Consider the following 22,081-nt stretch of genomic DNA (forward strand, 5'->3'; position numbering starts at 1 on the left):
ATACCTCTGTAAGGGTAGTTGATATAACTGCAGCCATATCCTGCAGAGTAAAAGAATTAGACGCGGTTGAGGAACTCAACGTCGCTTGAGTGGGTGTTAAAGGTTGTGATACTTGGGGAGAATTAGGCGGCATATCCTGATTCTCTTCAGACTGAGAGTCATCCTTAGGCACACTTTCTTTACATAAAATATGCTTTTTACATTGTAAGGCTCTTTCAGTACAAGAGGTACACAAAGTAAGAGGGGGTTCCACAATGGCCTCTAAACACATAGAACAAGGAGTTTCCTCAAGTTCAAACATGTTAAACAGACTAGCAGTACCCACAATAGAAATTTTCAACCTTATTTATTGATTCAAAGAATTTTTAGAAAATTTTTTTTTTACTGCGCCTTTAAATAATAAAAGCGCAACAATTTTTCTGTACTGCACCAAAAACGATTTTTAGCACTAAAAAATTATACTAAACAGTTCAATTTTGCCAAAAATTATTGCACTATTTGAGCAAAAGCTAAATCACCCTGTAAAAAGTATTTTTATTCTGTAAATAAACTTTAAACAACGATAACAGCCCCTGCACCTCGCCACAGCTCTGCTGTGGCGCCTACCTGCCCCCAACGATCCGGTGACTGAATTTCAACTTCACCGGAGCTAGTGCCTGCTGCCTTCTAGTGAGGAGAAACTGCGCATCTGAGCGCGCGAAATAGGCCCCGCCCACCATGGGCGTCGCATTAACTGTCTCCATAACCGCATGGGAAGCGGTTTTAATAAGCCATGTGGTCCCCTAATGTGTTCACACCACATATCATTATGCCATTATTAAAAACTGTCTCCATAACCACATGGGAAGCGGTTTTAATAAGCCATGTGGTCCCCTAATGTTATCGCACACGCATATCATTATGCCATTATTAAATATAGAAAGTGTCACAGTTGCCTCTCCCAGTGTCAAGCCCCTATTTTATTACATAACCGTAGTAATCAATATGTATAAACCAGTAATGTCAGTAACATCCTAATCCATCTAGGTCTACTGCTTACCCCTTCCCTTACAGGGAATAATGTCAGCCAGTTCTGATATAACAAGTCTCCTCAGAAATAAAAGACTGAACATACCTCAATGCTGCTAGTAGCATGACACCGTTCTCCACACTGAAGATTTTTCTTGCACTACCTTCAGAAGCTCTGTGGGAACCAGAATGGATCTTAACATCTGCTAAGATCATCAACCTCAGGGCAGAAAAAAATATCTCTTCATTCCCCTTGGGAATCCAGACTGACGATTTCTCCCTGAGGAAAATAGTACTCCACCGTACCATTTTAAAATAAAAAATATTTCTTGAAAACTAACACCTCACTTTACCTCTTCCTATTACTAAAACAGGCAAAGAGAATGACTGGGGGAGGAGGGAAGGGAGGAGCTATATATACAGCTCTGCTGTGGTGCTCTTTGCCACTTCCTGTTAGCAGGAGGATAAATCCCACAAGTAAGGATGAAATCCGTGGACTCATCATATCTTGTAGAAGAATTTTTTTTTTCTAGGAATTCATGTTTATCTTAATTGTGTAACAAAAGCAATTTTGAGGTGACTGTTTCACTTTAAAATTTCACTTTAAAATGGAACAAAGTGTGTGGTGGGCATTTAACATGTCAAGCAGCAGGAAAACCATGACAAAAATGTATATATTTTATGTGCTTTATAAACTCTATGTAATAAAGCATTAACATCACAAACTGGACCATGTGACCAGCACACAATCTAAGAAAAGCAGATTAACTAAAAAAAAAAAAAAAAAAAAAAAAAGAGTCCATATCTTCACCTTTGGATGACATTTTTTTTCTTCTTGATAGCTTGCCTCAGTGGCTCTCTTAACGTAACCTGAGCAAAATCCTGCAGGGCAGCATATATTGTATGGCGGATAGCGTAGTTAAAAACACTTTCCATCCTCCCCATGAGAACCTGCAGGCCTTTAATCATGGCAACTACCTACAAAGAAAAGTTGTCAATTCTCAGTAAAGCCATATCTACCACTGCTATATACAAGTACACTGTTCACTAATGTTAACTTATGTCTAACTCTAAACTATATATATATTTTGTTTTAAATGGATATTCTTATGCAAAAAAAATAATAATGTAAAAATAATTAGATATTAGTTATGTGCACCCGGCAGTTTAGTTCACTGCCAAATGCAATGGCCTCTTGCAGCTCCATTTTAGAGCTGATTTTTTTTCTTGTGAAAGTGCAAAACACTAATCCAGATCTTAGTTTGTTGCACTTTCTCAAGAATAATTTTGGCTCTGGACCACCTTCTTTCACATTCGGCAATGAATGAAACTGCCAAATGCATATTCCACACAGCAAAGGGGTTAAACAGCCTTGCAGCTCCTGAGCAGAACACAGTCAGCGAGCAAATCAGAAGCGGTAGGCACGACCTGGAAATCATTGGTTGTATCTTGCTCAGGGGCCACAAAGCCTTTGCTGGAATTAAACACACAGCTATCTAGTCTCACTAAGTAGAATATGACATGCTCTAGTGCACATTATTTTAGAATCGAATAACAAAAACTAAATTTGTATCCATCAATGTATTGCAAATGTTAACTTTTTTTTAATGGGAATGTGTCACTTTAATATGAACTGCTAATGAGCATTTGTGTAATTGAGAGCTTGAAGTTTAATGACCAAACTAAATTTAAAACATTCATATACAGTATTTTATTGACAATTTAATATATTTTGTATGTCAATGACAAATCAAGTGCATGCAGAGCAAACATGAATACCTGCTTATAATATTTACAGAGCAAGATCTAATGTATGAGGTTGTCACTGGTCTTTCAACCTACACATTAGTAAGCTCTTGCTTTACAACCAGTGAAATGTTTTTGTTCTTTAATAAACTTATTTCATTTGACATGTCTTTGCTATGTAAACCCCAACATATTGTAGAAATTGTCATGGTAGACACCTTTCCTAAGCAATGTGTGGGCAAGTGACGCTAGAGCTTAATGAATCTTTGTCAGGCTGTTACTGCGGGCCATTATTGTCTTTTGAGCAGGAAAACAATTTATTCTTACTTGATAAATTATTTTCTTTCTTGGCGGCGAGAGTCAACAAAACTTTACTGTTGGGAATTCATCACCTGGCCACCAGGAGGAGGCAGACACAGCCTCCACCTCCTACTTCCTTGACGCTCCCAGCATTCTGTACAGCCAAGAATAGAAGTAAGAAAGAAAGTAGGGTAAAGAGGTGCAAACTGAAACAGGCACCAGCTAGGGGAAAAAAAATAGGCAGGTTCATGGACTCTCACCACCAAGAAATAAAGGAATTAAGGAGGTAAGAATAAATTATGTTTTGTTTCTTAAGGTGGTGAGAGTCCACAAATCCTTACTGTTAGGAACTAACTAGTTGTAAAGTCCATGAAAAATGAGTGGGAAGAAAAATAAATAAATTAAAAAAAAGATAGGCACCTATTACAGCCTGAAAAAACTTCCCTCCAAAAGCTGCGCCCGTCGAGGCAAACACATCAAAACAATAACATTTTATGAAAGTATGTAAGGAAGATCAGGTTGAAGCCTTTCAAATTTGTTCTACTGAAGCCTCATTTCTTGAAAGCCCAAGAAGTAGATGAGCTGAATGAGCAGTAATACTTAACGGTGGCAACTGTCCCTCCTCCAAGTAAGCTCTATGAATAAAACTCTTTAAACATGTAGCTAATTAAATAGTTTTCTCAATTTATGAGAAGGAATAAAAGGAACCCCAGGCTTGTCCCATTCCGTGGAAATGATGTCTGTGACCAGGACAGGAACTGGAAATAACCTCCACTGATTTAGATTTGGGTTTAAAGATTAAATACAAATTCTTTAAATAATGATACTCAACTGGTTTTTGATCTTGAACCTCTAAAGTCTTCAAAACTTCCTTAAGTAAGGTGCGTAAATGCTCAAGTTTAAACTGAAAGCTAGACTCCTCAGATCCTGGATCTGAATTTGGAGATAATTCCTCAGACGACAGATCACCTTCAGAGAAATGAAAATGTGTCAGAATCTGAGCAGGCTTTATAGCTGTTGCTGCATAGGTACATCACCTCTAGCAGAGGTAGTTGAAAAAAAATAAAAAACAATTTATGCTTACCTGATAAATTTATTTCTCTTGTAGTGTATCCAGTCCACGGATCATCCATTACTTGTGGGATATTCTCCTTCCCAACAGGAAGTTGCAAGAGGATCACCCACAGCAGAGATGCTATATAGCTCCTCCCCTCACTGCCATATCCAGTCATTCGACCGAAACAAGCCGAGAAAGGAGAAACCATAGGGTGCAGTGGTGCCTGTAGTTTAATTAAAATTTAGACCTGCCTGAAAAGGACAGGGCGGGCCGTGGACTGGATACACTACAAGAGAAATAAATTTATCAGGTAAGCATAAATTATGTTTTCTCTTGTTAAGTGTATCCAGTCCACGGATCATCCATTACTTGTGAGATACCAATACCAAAGTACACGGATGATGGGAGGGACAAGGCAGGAACTTAAACGGAGGGAACCACTGCCTGTAGAACCTTTCTCCCAAAAACAGCCTCCGAAGAAGCAAAAGTATCAAATTTGGAAAATTTGGAAAAAGTATGAAGCGAAGACCAAGTTGCAGCCTTGCAAATCTGTTCAACAGAGGCCTCATTTTTAAAGGCCCAGGTGGAAGCCACAGATCTAGTAGAATGAGCTGTAATCCTTTCAGGAGGCTGCTGTCCAGCAGTCTCATAGGCTAAACGGATTATACTCCAAAGCCAAAAAGAAAGAGAGGTTGCCGAGGCCTTCTGACCTCTCCTCTGTCCAGAGTAAACAACAAACAGGTTAGATGTTTGGCGAAAATCTTTAGTAGCCTGTATGTAAAACTTCAAGGCACGGACTACGTCTAGATTATGCAAAAGACGTTCCTTCTTTGAAGAAGGATTAGGACATAATGATGGAACAACAATCTCTTGATTGATATTCTTGTTAGAAACCACCTTAGGTAAAAACCCAGGTTTTGTACGCAGAACAACTTTATCTGAATGAAGATCAGATAAGGAGAATCACAATGCAAGGCAGATAACTCTGAGACTCTTCGAGCCGAGGAAATAGCCATCAGAAAAAGAACTTTCCATGAAAGAAGTTTGGTATCAATAGAATGAAGGACTTTAAGAACCAAGTTTAAGCTCCATGGAGGAGCAACAGGTTTAAACACAGGCTTAATTCTAACTAAAGCCTGACAAAATGCCTGACCGTCTGGAACTTCTGCCAGACGCTTGTGTAAAAGAATAGACAGAGCAGAAATCTGTCCCTTTAAAGAACTAGCTGATAATCCTTTGTCCAAACCCTCTTGGAGGAAGGACAATATCCTAGGAATCCTAACCCTACTCCATGAGTAATTCTTGGATTCACACCAATGAAGATATTTACGCCATATCTTGTGGTAAATTTTCCTGGTGACAGGCTTTCGTGCCTGTATTAAGGTATCAATTACTCACTCGGAGAAGCCACGCTTTGATAGGATCAAGCGTTCAATCTCCATGCAGTCAGTCTCAGAGAAAGTAGATTCGGATGATTGAAAGGACCTTGTATTAGAAGGTCTTGTCTCAGAGGCAGAGTCCATGGTGGAAAGGATGACATGTCCACTAGGTCTGCATACCAGGTCCTGCGTGGCCACGCAGGCGCTATCAATATCACCGATGCTCTTTCCTGTTTGATTTTGGCAATCAGACGAGGGAGCAGAGGAAACGGTGGAAACACATAAGCCAGGTTGAAGAACCAAGGCGCTGCTAGAGCATCTATCAGTGCCGCTTCTGGGTCCCTGGACCTGGATCCGTAACAAGGAAGCTTGGCGTTCTTGCGAGACGCCATGAGATCCAATTCTGGTTTGCCCGAACGGAGAACCAATTGAGCAAACACCTCCGGATGGAGTTCCCATTCCCCCAGATGAAAAGTCTGACGACTTAGAAAATCCGCCTCCCAGTTCTCTACACCTGGGAAATGGATCGCTGACAGGTGGCAAGAGTGAGTCTCTGCCCAGCGAATTATCTTGGAGACTTCTGACATCGCTAGGGAACTCCTGGTTCCCCCTTGATGGTTGATGTAAGCCACAGTCGTGATGTTAGCGCTGCGGAATCTGTTGGCGCTCTACAAATAACCGATAATAATAATAATAATAATGTTGTCCGACTGAAATCTGATGAACCTCAGTGTTGCTAGCTGAGGCCAAGCCAGAAGAGCATTGAATATTGCTTTTAACTCCAGAATATTTATTGGGAGGAGTTTCTCCTCCTGAGTCCATGAACCCTGAGCCTTCAGGGAGTTCCAGACTGCACCCCGACCTAGAAGGCTGGCATCTGTTGTTACAATTGTCCAATCTGGTCTGCGAAAGGTCATACCCTTGGACAGATGGGCCCGAGATAACCACCAGAGAAGAGAGTCTCTGGTTTCCTGATCCAGATTTAGTAGAGGGGACAAATCTGTGTAATCCCCATTCCACTGACTGAGCATGCATAATTGCAGCGGTCTGAGATGCAGGCGCGCGAATGGCACTATGTCCATCGCCGCTACCATTAAGCCGATTACTTCCATGCACTGAGCCACCGTGGGGCGCGGAATGGAGTGAAGAACACGGCAAGCATTTAGAAGTTTTGATAACCTGGACTCCGTCAGGTAAATTTTCATTTCTACAGAATCTATTAGAGTCCCTAGGAAGGAAACCCTTGTGAGAGGAGATAGAGAACTGTTTTCTTCGTTCACTTTCCACCCATGCGACCTCAGGAATGCCAGAACTATCTCTGTATGAGATTTGGCAATTTGAAAGCTTGACGCCTGTATCAGGATGTCGTCCAGGTAAGGAGCCACCGCTATGCCTCGCGGTCTCAGGACCGCCAGAAGTGAGCCCAGAACCTTTGTAAAAATTATTGGGGCTGTAGCCAACCCGAATGGAAGAGCTACAAATTGGTAATGCCTGTCTAGAAAGGCAAACCTCAGGAACTGATGATGATTCTTGTGAATCGGAATGTGAAGGTAGGCATCCTTTAAGTCCACTGTGGTCATATACTGACCCTCTTGGATCATGGGTAAAATGGTTCGAATAGTTTCCATCTTGAATGACGGAACTCTGAGGAATTTGTTTAGGATCTTTAAATCCAAAATTGGTCTGAACGTTCCCTCTTTTTTGGGAACCACAAACAGATTTGAATAAAACCCCTGTCCTTGTTCTGTCCGCGGAACTGGATGGATCACTCCCATTACAAGGAGATCTTGTACGCAGCTTAGGAATGCCTCTCTTTATCTGGTTTGCAGATAATCTTGAAAGGTGAAATCTCCCTTGTGGAGGAGAAGCTTTGAAGTCCAGAAGATATCCCTGAGATATGATCTCCAACGCCCAGGGATCCTGAACATCTCTTGCCCACGCCTGGGCGAAGAGAGAGTCTGCCCCCTACTAGATCCGTTGTCGGATAGGGGGCCGCTCCTTCATGCTGTCTTAGAGTCAGCAGCAGGCTTTCTGGCCAGCTTGCCCTTGTTCCAGGACTGGTTAGGTTTCCAGGCCTGCTTGGATTGAGCAAAAGTTCCCTCTTGTTTTCAAGCAGAGGAAGTTGATGCTGCACCTGCCTTGAAATTTCAAAAGGCACGAAAATTAGACTGTTTGGCCTTTGATTTGGCCCTGTCCTGAGGAAGGGTATGACCCTTACCTCCAGAAATGTCAGCAATAATTTCTTTCAAACCAGGCCCGAATAAGGTCTGCCCCTTGAAAGGAATGTTGAGTAATTTAGACTTTGAAGTCACATCAGCTGACCAGGATTTGAGCCATAGCGCCCTACGCGCCTGGATGGCGAATCCGGAATTCTTAGCCGTTAGTTTAGTCAAATGAACAATGGCATCAGAAACAAATGAGTTAGCTAGCTTAAGAGTTCTAAGCTTGTCAACAATTTCAGTCAATGGAGCTGTATGGATGGCCTCTTCCATGGCCTCAAACCAGAATGCCGCCGCAGCAGTGACAGGCGCAATGCCTGCAAGGGGCTGTAAAATAAAACCTTGTTGAATAAGCATTTTCTTAAGGTAACCCTCTAATTTTTTATCCATTGGATCTGAGAAAGCACAACTGTCCTCAACCGGGATAGTGGTACGCTTTGCTAAAGTAGAAACTGCTCCCTCCACCTTAGGGACAGTCTGCCATAAGTCCTGTGTAGTGGCGTCTATTGGAAACATTTTTCTAAATATAGGAGGTGGGGAAAAGGGCACACCGGGCCTATCCCACTCCTTACTAATAATTTCTGTAAGCCTTTTAGGTATTGGAAAAACATCAGTACTCACCGGCACTGCATAGTATTTATCCAGCCTACACAATTTCTCTGGCACTGCAATTGTGTCACAGTCATTCAGAGCAGCTAATACCTCCCCAAGCAATACACGGAGGTTCTCAAGCTTAAATTTAAAATTAGAAATCTCTGAATCAGGTCTCCCCGATTCAGAGACGTCACCCACAGACTGAAGCTCTCCGTCCTCAGGTTCTGCATATTGTGACGCAGTATCAGACATGGCTCTTACAGCATTTACGTGCTCTGTATCTCGTCTAACCCCAGAGCTATCGCGCTTGCCTCTCAATTCAGGCAATCTGGCTAATACCTCTGACAGGGTATTATTCATGATTGCAGCCATGTCCTGCAAAGTAATCGCTATGGGCGTCCCTGATGTACTTGGCGCTATATTAGCGTGCGTCCCTTTAGCGGGAGGCGAAGGGTCCGACACGTGGGGAGAGTTAGTCGGCATAACTTCCCCCTCAACAGACCCCTCTGGTGACAATTCTTTTGTAGATAAAGACTGATCTTTACTGTTTAAGGTGAAATCAATACATTTAGTACACATTCTCCTATGGGGCTCCAGCATGGCTTTTAAACATAATGAACAAGTATCCTCTGTTTCAGACATGTTTGTACAGACTAGCAATGAGACTAGCAAGCTTGGAAAACACTTTAAAGCAAGTTAACAAGCAATATAAAAAAACGTTACTGTGCCTTTAAGAGAAACAAATTTTGACAAAATTTGAAATAACAGTGAAAAAAAGGCAGTTACACTAACAAAATCTTTACAGTGTATGTAACAAGTCAGCAGAGCATTGCACCCACTTGCAAATGGATGATTAACCCCTTAATAACAAAAACAGAATAATAAATGACAAAAACGTTTTTTTTTTGTTTTTTTGGTTTTTTTTTAAACACAGTCACAACAACTGCCACAGGTTGTTACCCTCCTCAAACACGACTTTGAAGCCTTTTGAGCCCCTCAGAGATGTCCTGTATCATGCAGAGGGAAGCTGAATGTCTCTGTCCGTATTTTTATCTGCACAGAAAAGCACTAAAAAAGGCCCCTCCCACTCATATTACAACAGGGGAAAGCCTGAGGAAACTGTTTCTAGGCAAAAATCAAGCCAGCCATGTGGAAAAAAACTAAGCCCCAATAAGTTTTGCCACCAAACATATATAAAAACGATTAACATGCCAGCAAACATTTTATATTACACTTTTAGAAGAGTATGTATCTCTGTTAATAAGCCTGATACCAGTCGCTATCACTGCATTTAAGGCTTAACTTACATTAATCCGGTATCAGCAGCATTTTTCTAGCAAATTCCATCCCTAGAAATATGTTAACTGCACATACCTTATTGCAGGAAAACCTGCACGCCATTCCCCCTCTGAAGTTACTTCACTCCTCAGAATATGTGAGAACGGCAGTGGATCTTAGTTACTTCTGCTAAGATCATAGAAATCACAGGCAGATTCTTCTTCTAATGCTGCCTGAGATGAAACAGTACACTCCGGTACCATTTAAAAATAACAAACTTTTGATTGAAGTTAAAAAACTAACTATAATACACCACTCTCCTCTTACTACGTCCATCTTTGTTGAGAGTTGCAAGAGAATGACTGGATATGGCAGTGAGGGGAGGAGCTATATAGCAGCTCTGCTGTGGGTGATCCTCTTGCAACGTCCTGTTGGGAAGGAGAATATCCCACAAGTAATGGATGATCCGTGGACTAGATATACTTAACAAGAGAAATTTTGTTTATGCTTACTTGAAGGTGGCATAGTAGCCATCACTTCGCAATTGCAAACTTTACGTGATTCTTAAAATCAGGAGAAAAATCAGTAACGCCACCATGGGTGGTTTACACTGGCAGGGGGTTAACTGGATTAACAATAGCAGATGTAGACTGTTGAGAAACAGAACTGAGACCATTACTGTAAAGATGAGCTGGAGGACAGACAGTAACCAACTTGCAAAGTAAGCATTTATTAGTTCGTAAAATAAAGTCTGTGGATCTACCCTCCAACGGATTTAATCCAGCTGAGACAGCGCCAGTCAGATCCATGGTAAAGTTATGAAGTAGTGCAACAAGCACAAAAACAATATAACACAGAAAAGTCACCCTATAAACCATGTGTACTGCAATACCAACCCTATTAGATCATGAGAAACATATAATGAAGTACACCAGAGCAGGAGTATTACAGAAAAGTGAGATCCCTGTAATACCCTTTAAACAGAGAAACAATGCTGCAAACAGACTAATAAATGTAATAACATTCTCTACAAGGTTAAAGGGACATAAAACAAGTTGGGGCAGAGAAAAAATATAATATGTACTTTAATTACTTTACCTGTTAACTTACACGGCAGTGCCTCACCATTAACCCTTTCTTTTAAGTTTCTGAATTGTACAGCCCTACCTCACCCCACACATTTACTTCTATGGCTGCATCTATATCTACCTTTGCATTGGTAGAATGCAGACCTGCACGCTCATTATCTGCTGGAATATGCCTAGGAGCAAATAAGCAGCTGTGAACTCATTTAAAATACGATGCCTGTGTTTCTGAAGCTAAACACTGATAAGGGGGGAGAATCAGACTACTCCAGACAGCATGTCTATGTAACTAACTTTGCTTATTTTTAAAAATTATTTTAAATTACTTGAAGCAATTTTTTTTTTAATGTATGTAAACTATATTTACTTATTTAGCCCTTTTAGGATATGCACAGATCTCAACATGTTTTATGGCACTTTAACAGCCACTTTCCCAAAAGAAAAGCAACTGAGCCCACAGCAAAGAAGAAAGCAGTAGAGCCCTCTAGTATTAACAGATTAACAGTTCACAAGCTTTCCAAAAATGATTGTGTGCAATAAAGAATCTACGCCAGTATCACCCCTTACTACTGGAATAGGGAAAACCTTAACCCCTCCAGTATAATCGATGTTATAGATGCGCACCCTCAGTGAAGAATGGCCGCTGTGAAAGTGAAAAGGAGGGACAGGGAAATTAGCAATGCATGAAGCGCCTGAAGGCGGGAAATCATCTTAACCCTCTGCGTTCAGTAGAAACGGCTTCCCGCGCTGCGCTCTGAATATACAATGTTCCCCACACACTCTGAATGCCTACTGTATAAGAACAGAGCTCCTCAGACTCAGACGCCACACTCTAAATGTGCAGGAAGCTGTAACCAGCAGAAGTTATTGGAGTGTGGGACACCTTAAGGGGCAATGCACTTAAGATAGCAATAGTAACTGTGAAAGTGCACAAACAAATATCAATAAAAGTTTAAACCAAAATATTATCTCCGATAAAAAATAAAGGTTCACTTGACCCTTGTGCTAAGTACCAGTACAACATAGAAATATGCTCGATGCTGGCTATGATCCACCTTAATCAGTGTACCTCCTAATAGCCTGAGAGCTGTGTGCAGAAGCAGGTACTAACCCAGTAGCTGTCCATTCCACCGATTTTACCATGATGCAGAATGAGGATTTAGTAAAAAGCACATCCAGTACTGTAACCAGCAGTAGAACATATACCAATGGAGTACATCAGCTTGTTCAGACAGGAGGAGGCTAAAGGAACAGTCACAGTGACCCTCGAGGCAGGCTTGTGACCACTACTCCTGCAAGGAGATTTATATTGCACAGCCAGTAGTCTCTTACATCCCTCTCTTCCAAGTCTCACTTTATGAGGCAAACATGGGAATAAAAACGCTGTAATTCTTAAATAGATTCCTGAGCACCTTTATATTCACCTGCTCCTAGACCAGGCAAAAAAAAAAATGCTGGAAGGATCAGGGCAGTAGGAGGGATATTAAAGCTCTTGGAGTGTCTCTTCCTCCTCCTGGTGGCCAGGTGATGAATTCCCAACAGGAATCATGGACTCTCGCCACCTAAAAGTGAATGTAAATTTAGATGATACAGTGCCCGGTTTTTAAAAATCCGCTAAAAAAGGGGCACTTCATCAAAATTGACATTTCACTAGTGTTGTGAAAATATGTTTTAATCTTGACAGCCGCTCCAGCGATTCCCCCGGTCGTCGCAAGCCTCTTCATACGTCAGAAATGACGGATCGGTCATCCTCCAATCACGGCTTCCCCCCGGGAGAATCAGTGTCTGATTCAACGCCATGATTGGAGGAAGCCGGATTCCTCATTTTAGGCCCAGGAAGAGGCTTTGCGACGGGAGGGGGAAGCGATGCAGCGGCTGTCAAGATTAATAGATAAGTATTTTCACAACACAAGTGAAATGTAAATTTTGATAAATTAAAGTGCCCCTGTTTTTAATCAGATTTTTAAAAACCGGGCACTTTATCATCACATTTACATTCACTTTAAGAAAGCACTTATTCCAAACAGCCTACATAGTTATTTACTTACACACCACACATTTTGTCCTTTCACCTTATAAGCACGCACACACACACACACCTATGTTCTCCCATAACCAACGTTTTTTTTTTTTAAAAATGCTTAAGATTTAAGCCCATTTTAAAGAATGATCTATAAAAATATTGTGAAAATTCTTTAGAGTTCTGTAATATAAATATTATTATGAAACACTATTTTACATTATTTAATGAAAATTTCTGTCCCCTTACTTCAACTAGAGCAAACTTTTCCTCACTCGTGTAGTTGTACCGCGTAGCTCTCTCATATTCTTCCGCATTGTCTGGGCAGTCTTTATTGGAATATTTATCAGTAGGGTGCACAAGCTTCCAGGAGTACTGTTAAAAACAATGCATGCATAGATTATATAAACAAATTTAATGTATACCGAGTTCATTCTGGCCGTTCACTCTAAAATATAACAGGTAGGTATGTACATATTTTTGTTTTCAGTAAACAAATGCAGAATATAACTGGCCTGCAGCAATCAGCTATTTTTGGCACCAGACTTTTTTTAGAGAAAAAGTAAAATACACAAATATAAGTAAAATCCGGATATTTGTGTGTTGCCCTTTTTTCTCTAATAAATCCAGCACAGAAAATAGTCTGCTAAAAACAAAATTTATGCTTACCTGATAAATTTATTTATTTCTTGACACGGTCCACAGATCATCATAATTACTGTTGGGAATATCACTCCTGACCAGCAGGAGGAGGCAAAGAGCACCACAGCAAAGCTGTTAAATACCACTCCCCTACCCACAATCCCCAGTCATTCGACCAAAGGGAAAGGAGAAAGGAAGTAATATAAGGTGCCGAGGTGCCTGAGATTTATAGAAAAATAAACTGTCTGAAAAATACAGGGCGGGCCGTGGACTCACCGTGTCAAGAAAGAAAGAAATTTATCAGGTAAGCATAAATTTTGTTTTCTTTCTAATGACATGGTGAGTCCACGGATAATCATAATTACTGTTGGGAACCAATACCCAAGCCAGAGGACACGGATGATAAGGGAGGGACAAGACAGTAAACCTAAACAGAAGGCACCACTGCTAGAAGAACCTTTCTCCCAAAAGAAGCCTCAGCAAAAGTATCAAATTTGTAAAATTTAGAAAAAGTGTGCAAAGATGACCAAGTAGCAGCCTTGCAAATCTGTTCTACAGAAGCTCCATTTTTGAAGGCCCAAGAATGACATCCAGATAAGGCGCCACTGCAACACCCCTCAACCGGAGCACCGCCAACAATGCTACCAGGACCTTTGAGAAAATTCTGGGAGCTGTTGCAAGACCAAATGAAAGAGCCACAAACTGAAAAAAAACAAATAATAAAAATATCTTATTCAGTTTAAGTACTTTCAGAAAAAATGCCCCAAAAAAAGAAAAAAAAAAAAAATTAAAACGTCACTGTCTCTTTAAAATATAAAGCAACGTTAAAAATACTGCAAAAACGACAGCCCTAAATCAAATCAAGCACCTCTACAACTCAGCAAGCTTTGCTAAGGTGCCTACCTGGCCTCCTGGATACCAGAGGAAAAATGACAACTCCTGTCAGCCAAAACTATCTGGACTCAACCCCTCTCCAACAAGCAACCGCTCGCACAGACCGCAACCTCAAAGAAGAGCCTCGCCCTTCCATTACCGGGAAGTAGCATAGAAGAAAAGCACGCAATACAAAACAGCGCCAAACGAGCCCCGCCCATCGTGGGCGTACCTACAACCACCTCCCGACCAGCATGACACACTAACTTGACTGAGAAACAGCCACCGGGAGTACGCACAGCAAACAACCACCAAAATCTGAGACCTAATAAATGTGCCCAAACAAAAAATAAAAAATCCTCTTGCAGTGCCCCACTAACTGCCACATAAAAAACCTGCACACAAGCAGGAATAATGTCCCAAATATACAAGTGCCCAACTTTCTGCTCCATCAGAAAAAAAACTAGCACTTACCCCCATGATAAACTGCCCAGCAGCAGGGAAGCTCACAAGGTTTGAAAGGCATCTTCCCTCACATGGACCTGTGGACAAGAGATAAGACTGAGTAAACCTACTCAGGCTTACAAAAAAAGGGCAGCAACAAACTACTTGGGAGGCACAGTGGGGATTATAACCCACAAGTTCCCAAATGCTTAATTGCCACCACTGCTCTACTGAAGAGACTGACATGGACTATGGCTAGACCCCATAAAAAGATCAGAGCAAACCTGCTCTGCTTTAAAAATAACTAACTCTTGATTGAAGAATCAGACACCTAACTTTACCACCTGCTTGCAACTGATACAAGCAAAGAGAATGACTGGGGATTGTGGGTAGGGCAGTGGTATTTAACAGCTTTGCTGTGGTGCTCTTTGCCTCCTCTTGCAGGTCTGGAGTGATATTCCCAACAGTAATTATGATGATCCGTGGACTCACTGTGTTATTAGAAAGAAAATATGCACATACCTACTGAAAGGTCAGCAGCACAGAATTTTGTAGCTACTCAAATGACCAGTGTGCTAAGATACATATGCGATAAAATAACATTGAAAATTACAATGAAAAATAAATTACTGAACATAGGGACATGTCCAAAGATCATGCACAAATAATTACACAAAACAAACTACAACAACATGAAAGGGACAACGTGATCATTTTCTTTAGGTTATAACTAGTCCATTTACAGTCTAGAGCAGTTAACTATTTAGTACTCTATTATGCTCAACATAGTATTCTAGGACCATCATTTTTATAGTATAATCTGTGTAATCCAAAACTCCCAAGGAACAGGGTAGAATTCTGAACTACACAAACATTTTAGTCTCAGAACGTGTTTATGGGATGCTACTTTCTCATAAAGGTACTAACAAAATATAAAAAATGGTTATCAAACGTATAATTTGTACCATTTTTTATTATTGTCCTACATTGATGCACTCTTCTCTCTTTAACATAGGCCCAGAGTGCAGTGTGTTCCTAGTAGTTTTATACCTTTTTTTCTTTTTTAAAATAAAAGGAGACTAAATCTATGTTTTAAAAGTAATTTAAAGCACCAATATATTAAAAGTTCTAAAAATGTATACAAATGTTTTACTGGGGTAACTCCGCACAGTTCGCAGTGACACTACACCTTTGATTTTCAATTTAATCAACTCAAGACAAAGAGAACATATAGGTTGCATTAACAAATAGTGCTTGAGGGAAATAAAATCCATGGCGATTTACCGATATAAGAATTGCTCATCAAGTTGCCATACATAGTGTTGTGATCTAAGGACCTACCACTTCCATGACATGAGCACTCCACTGAGATAGGAGCTGCAGGCCTTGTAGTGACAGGTCAAAAAGCTTCCGATACTCTGCATCAGTTTTCTGGGCTTCCTGGCGACCTGATCCAGTCACCACCTTAATTTTACAAATAAGAGAAAAACAATAGTAACTAAACATTTATCTTGAAACATTAATGAAAAAAAATACATAAAATAGCCAATGACAAGAGGCATATATGTGCAACCACCAATCAGCAGCTAGCTCCCAGTAGTGCAATTCTGTTAATGAGACTTTCTAGTTACGCCTTTGAACAAAGGATACCAAAACACAAATTTGGTAATAGAATCATATTGGAAAGTTGTATAAAATTCCATGCTTTTATGTTAAAAATGCAATTATTTACTTATTTATTTTTCCTGCTTTTGTTCTAAATTAAATCTTACAATTGTCATTTTTACCATTTTCGTATGTGCAGGCGCTTGTTTATATCAGTCCCTAACTGGCCACACATTTAAGACTTTTAAAATATTTATTTTGTAAGTTGATAATTTGCAAAACGGTGATTCACTTGTGATGTGCCTATAAAAATATTTGAAATATACCTTTAAGAAAAAAAATACAGGAAAATAAAAACTAAAAAGTATGAAACATTAACAAAACTGAAATGTTCATATTTTTATATTTTTACAAGTTTGTCGATCTAAACAACAGCTACTGAGTTCTTTTTCTTCTACTGAATTGCTACAAATGTGCAAAGCATTGATTTGAATTGGTAAGTTACAACCTGTATATTAATGCAAACTCATGTAGTGAGAGACTACAACTTACCTCGCTATTGCTGTAACGAGCCAGCTCGGAGATGAAACGCATGTGGTCTTCTCGGATTTGGATCATTTGCTCACAGATGTTATACTGAGGGCTACTGCTAGAGGATGTGCAAGTCCACCTGTTGTGAGTTGATAAGAAATCCATTAAACAGTGAGCAAGTATCAAGATATTATAGTACTGTTTAATGGCTCCATTAAACACACTGAATTTTCTTCAGTCTACAAGTGTTTGAGGAATAATATAAAAAGCTACACACAGCATGACATCCCAATACTAAAGAGACTCAATAACAACTGAGGTGGTTTTATATTAGGAATAACCTCCTTTACTGCCCATACAAACAGCAGCTGCATGGGTAGGACTTTAAAAAAAAAAAAACATAATTTATGTAAGAACTTACCTGATAAATTCATTTCTTTCATATTAGCAAGAGTCCATGAGCTAGTGACGTATGGGATATACATTCCTACCAGGAGGGGCAAAGTTTCCCAAACCTCAAAATGCCTATAAATACACCCCTCACCACACCCACAATTCAGTTTAACGAATAGCCAAGAAGTGGGGTGATAAAAAAGTGCGAAAGCATATAAAATAAGGAATTGGAATAATTGTGCTTTATACAAAATCATAACCACCACAAAAAAAGGGCGGGCCTCATGGACTCTTGCTAATATGAAAGAAATTAATTTATCAGGTAAGTTCTTACATAAATTATGTTTTCTTTCATGTAATTAGCAAGAGTCCATGAGCTAGTGACGTATGGGATAATGATTACCCAAGATGTGGATCTTTCAACACAAGAGTCACTAGAGAGGGAGGGATAAAATAAAGACAGCCAATTCCTGCTGAAAATAATCCACACCCAAAATAAAGTTTAATGAAAAACATAAGCAGAAGATTCAAACTGAAACCGCTGCCTGAAGTACTTTTCTACCAAAAACTGCTTCAGAAGAAGAAAATACATCAAAATGGTAGAATTTAGTAAAAGTATGCAAAGAGGACCAAGTTGCTGCTTTGCAAATCTGATCAACCGAAGCTTCATTCCTAAATGCCCAGGAAGTAGAAACTGACCTAGTAGAATGAGCTGTAATCCTCTGAGGCGGAGTTTTACCCGACTCAACATAGGCAAGATGAATTAAAGATTTCAACCAAGATGCCAAAGAAATGGCAGAAGCTTTCTGGCCTTTTCTAGCACCGGAAAAAAAAAAACAAATAGAGCTTTGAAATATTATGTTGAAGCTACTAAGTCTTTCCGAAAGACTTCTAGTCTAACAACATCCAAAGAATGCAACGATTTCTCCTTAGAATTCTTAGGATTAGGACATAATGAAGGAACCACAATTTCTCTACTAATGTTGTTGGAATTCACAACTTTAGGTAAAAATTCAAAAGAAGTTCGCAACACCGCCTTATCCTGATGAAAAATCAGAAAAGGAGACTCACAAGAAAGAGCAGATAATTCAGAAACTCTTCTGGCAGAAGAGATGGCCAAAAGGAACAAAACTTTCCAAGAAAGTAATTTAATGTCCAATGAATGCATAGGTTCAAACGGAGGAGCTTGAAGAGCTCCCAGAACCAAATTCAAACTCCAAGGAGGAGAAATTGACTTAATGACAGGTTTTATACGAACCAAAGCTTGTACAAAACAATGAATATCAGGAAGAATAGCAATCTTTCTGTGAAAAAGAACAGAAAGAGCAGAGATTTGACCTTTCAAGGAACTTGCGGACAAACCCTTATCTAAACCATCCTGAAGAAACTGTAAAATTCTCGGTATTCTAAAAGAATGCCAAGAAAAATGATGAGAAAGACACCAAGAAATATAAGTCTTCCAGACTCTATAATATATCTCTCTAGATACAGATTTACGAGCCTGTAACATAGTATTAATCACAGAGTCAGAGAAACCTCTTTGACCAAGAATCAAGCGTTCAATCTCCATACCTTTAAATTTAAGGATTTCAGATCCTGATGGAAAAAAGGACCTTGAGACAGAAGATCTGGTCTTAACGGAAGAGTCCACGGTTGGCAAGAGGCCATCCGGACAAGATCCGCATACCAAAACCTGTGAGGCCATGCCGGAGCTACCAGCAGAACAAACGAGCATTCCTTCAGAATCTTGGAGATTACTCTTGGAAGAAGAACTAGAGGCGGAAAGATATAAGCAGGATGATACTTCCAAGGAAGTGATAATGCATCCACTGCCTCCGCCTGAGGATCCCGGGATCTGGACAGATACCTGGGAAGTTTCTTGTTTAGATGAGACGCCATCAGATCTATTTCTGGAAGTTCCCACATTTGAACAATCTGAAGAAATACCTCTGGGTGAAGAGATCATTCGCCCGGATGCAATGTTTGGCGACTGAGATAATCCGCTTCCCAATTGTCTATACCTGGGATATGAACCGCAGAGATTAGACAGGAGCTGGATTCCGCCCAATCCAAAATTCGAGATACTTCTTTCATAGCCAGAGGACTGTGAGTCCCTCCTTGATGATTGATATATGCCACAGTTGTGACATTGTCTGTCTGAAAACAAATGAACGATTCTCTCTTCAGAAGAGGCCAAAACTGAAGAGCTCTGAAAATTGCACGGAGTTCCAAAATATTGATCGGTAATCTCACCTCCTGAGATTCCCAAACTCCTTGTGCCGTCAGAGATCCCCACACAGCTCCCCAACCTGTGAGACTTGCATCTGTTGAAATTACAGTCCAGGTCGGAAGCACAAAAGAAGCCCCCTGAATTAAACGATGGTGATCTGTCCACCACGTTAGAGAGTGTCGAACAATCGGTTTTAAAGATATTAATTGAGATATCTTTGTGTAATCCTTGCACCATTGATTCAGCATACAGAGCTGAAGAGGTCGCATGTGAAAACGAGCAAAGGGGATCGCGTCCGATGCAGCAGTCATAAGACCTAGAATTTCCATGCATAAGGCTACCGAAGGGAATGATTGTGACTGAAGGTTTCGACAAGCTGAAATCAATTTTAGACGTCTCTTGTCTGTTAAAGACAGAGTCATGGACACTGAATCTATCTGGAAACCCAGAAAAGTTACCCTTGTCTGAAGAATCAATGAACTTTTTGGTAAATTGATCCTCCAACCATGATCTTGAAGAAACAACACAAGTCGATTTGTATGAGATTCTGCTAAATGTAAAGACTGAGCAAGTACCAAGATATCGTCCAAATAAGGAAAAACCACAATACCCTGTTCTCTGATTACAGACAGAAGGGCACCGAGAACCTTTGTAAAAATTCTTGGAGCTGTAGCTAGGCCAAACGGCAGAGCCACAAACTGGTAATGCTTGTCCAGAAAAGAGAATCTCAGGAACTGATAATGATCTGGATGAATCGGAATATGCAGATATGCATCCTGTAAATCTATTGTGGACATATAATGCCCTTGCTGAACAAAAGGCAAGATAGTCCTTACAGTTACCATCTTGAACGTTGGTATCCTTACATAACGATTCAATATTTTTAGATCCAGAACTGGTCTGAAGGAATTCTCCTTCTTTAGTACAATGAAGAGATTTGAATAAAACCCCATCCCCTGTTCCAGAACTGGAACTGGCATAATTACTCCAGCCAACTCTAGATCTGAAACACAATTCAGAAATGCTTGAGCTTTCACTGGATTTACTGGGACACGGGAAAGAACAAATATCTTTGCAGGAGGTCTCATCTTGAAACCAATTCTGTACCCTTCTGAAACAATGTTCTGAATCCAAAGATTGTGAACAGAATTGATCCAAATTTCTTTGAAAAACCGTAACCTGCCCCCTACCAGCTGAGCTGGAATGAGGGCCGCACCTTCATGTGGACTTAGAAGCAGGCTTTGCCTTTCTAGCAGGCTTGGATTTATTCCAGACCGGAGATGGTTTCCAAACTGAAACTGCTCCTGAGGATGAAGGATTAGGCTTTTGTTCTTTGTTGAAACGAAAAGAACGAAAACGATTATTAGCCCTGTTTTTACCCTTAGATTTTTTATCCTGTGGTAAAAAAGTTCCTTTCCCACCAGTAACAGTTGAGATAATAGAATCCAACTGAGAACCAAATAATTTGTTACCCTGGAAAGAAATGGAAAGTAGAGTTGATTTAGAAGCCATATCAGCATTCCAAGTTTTAAGCCATAAAGCTCTTCTAGCTAAAATAGCTAGAGACATAAACCTGACATCAACTCTGATAATATCAAAAATGGCATCACAGATAAAATTATTAGCATGCTGAAGAAGAATAATAATATCATGAGAATCATGATCTGTTACTTGTTGCGCTAAAGTTTCCAACCAAAAAGTTGAAGCTGCAGCAACATCAGCCAATGATATAGCAGGTCTAAGAAGATTACCTGAACACAGATAAGCTTTTCTTAGAAAGGATTCAATTTTCCTATCTAAAGGATCCTTAAACGAAGTACCATCTGACGTAGGAATAGTAGTACGTTTAGCAAGGATAGAAATAGCCCCATCAACTTTAGGGATTTTGTCCCAAAATTCTAATCTGTCAGACGGCACAGGATATAATTGCTTAAAACGTTTAGAAGGAGTAAATGAATTACCCAATTTATCCCATTCTTTGGAAATTACTGCAGAAATAGCATTAGGAACAGGAAAAACTTCTGGAATAACCACAGGAGATTTAAATACCTTATCTAAACGTTTAGAATTAGTATCAAGAGGACCAGAATCCTCAATTTCTAAAGCAATTAGTACTTCTTTAAGTAAAGAAAGAATAAATTCCATTTTAAATAAATATGAATATTTATCAGCATCAATCTCTGAGACAGAATCCTCTGAACCAGAAGAGTCATCAGAATCAGAATGATGATGTTCATTTAAAAATTCATCTGTAGGGAGAGAAGTTTTAAAAGACTTTTTACGTTTACTAGAAGGAGAAATAACAGACATAGCCTTCTTTATGGATTCAGAAACAAAATCTCTTATGTTATCAGGAACATTCTGCACCTTAGATGTTGAGGGAACTGCAACAGGCAATGGTACATTACTAAAGGAAATATTATCTGCTTTAACAAGTTTGTCATGACAATTAATACAAACAACAGCCGGAGGAATAGCTACCAAAAGTTTACAGCAGATACACTTAGCTTTGGTAGATCCAGCACTAGACAGCAATTTTCCTGTAGTATCTTCTGACTCAGATGCAACGTGAGACATCTTGCAATATGTAAGAGAAAAAACAACATATAAAGCAAAATTGATCAAATTCCTTAAATGACAGTTTCAGGAATGGGAAAGAATGCCAAAGAACAAGCTT

The 22,081-nt window shown here is 39.9% G+C and overlaps 1 protein-coding gene across 2 annotated transcripts in view; it reads right to left on the bottom strand.

Moving 5' to 3' along the window:
• Positions 1–22,081, bottom strand: part of CYFIP1 (cytoplasmic FMR1 interacting protein 1) — a 543,505-nt gene that overhangs the window by 411,580 nt on the left and 109,844 nt on the right. For both annotated transcript variants that reach the window (XM_053707734.1, XM_053707733.1), the window contains exons 11-14: positions 16,803–16,920; positions 15,987–16,109; positions 12,936–13,061; positions 1,820–1,986 (exon numbers count right to left, since the gene is read on the bottom strand). In XM_053707734.1, coding sequence (XP_053563709.1) covers positions 1,820–1,986; positions 12,936–13,061; positions 15,987–16,109; positions 16,803–16,920 — 534 coding nt within the window. The remainder of the gene's footprint in view (positions 1–1,819; positions 1,987–12,935; positions 13,062–15,986; positions 16,110–16,802; positions 16,921–22,081) is intronic.

The sequence above is a fragment of the Bombina bombina genome, chromosome 3, assembly GCF_027579735.1.
Source record: "Bombina bombina isolate aBomBom1 chromosome 3, aBomBom1.pri, whole genome shotgun sequence".
Classification (NCBI taxonomy): domain Eukaryota; kingdom Metazoa; phylum Chordata; class Amphibia; order Anura; family Bombinatoridae; genus Bombina; species Bombina bombina.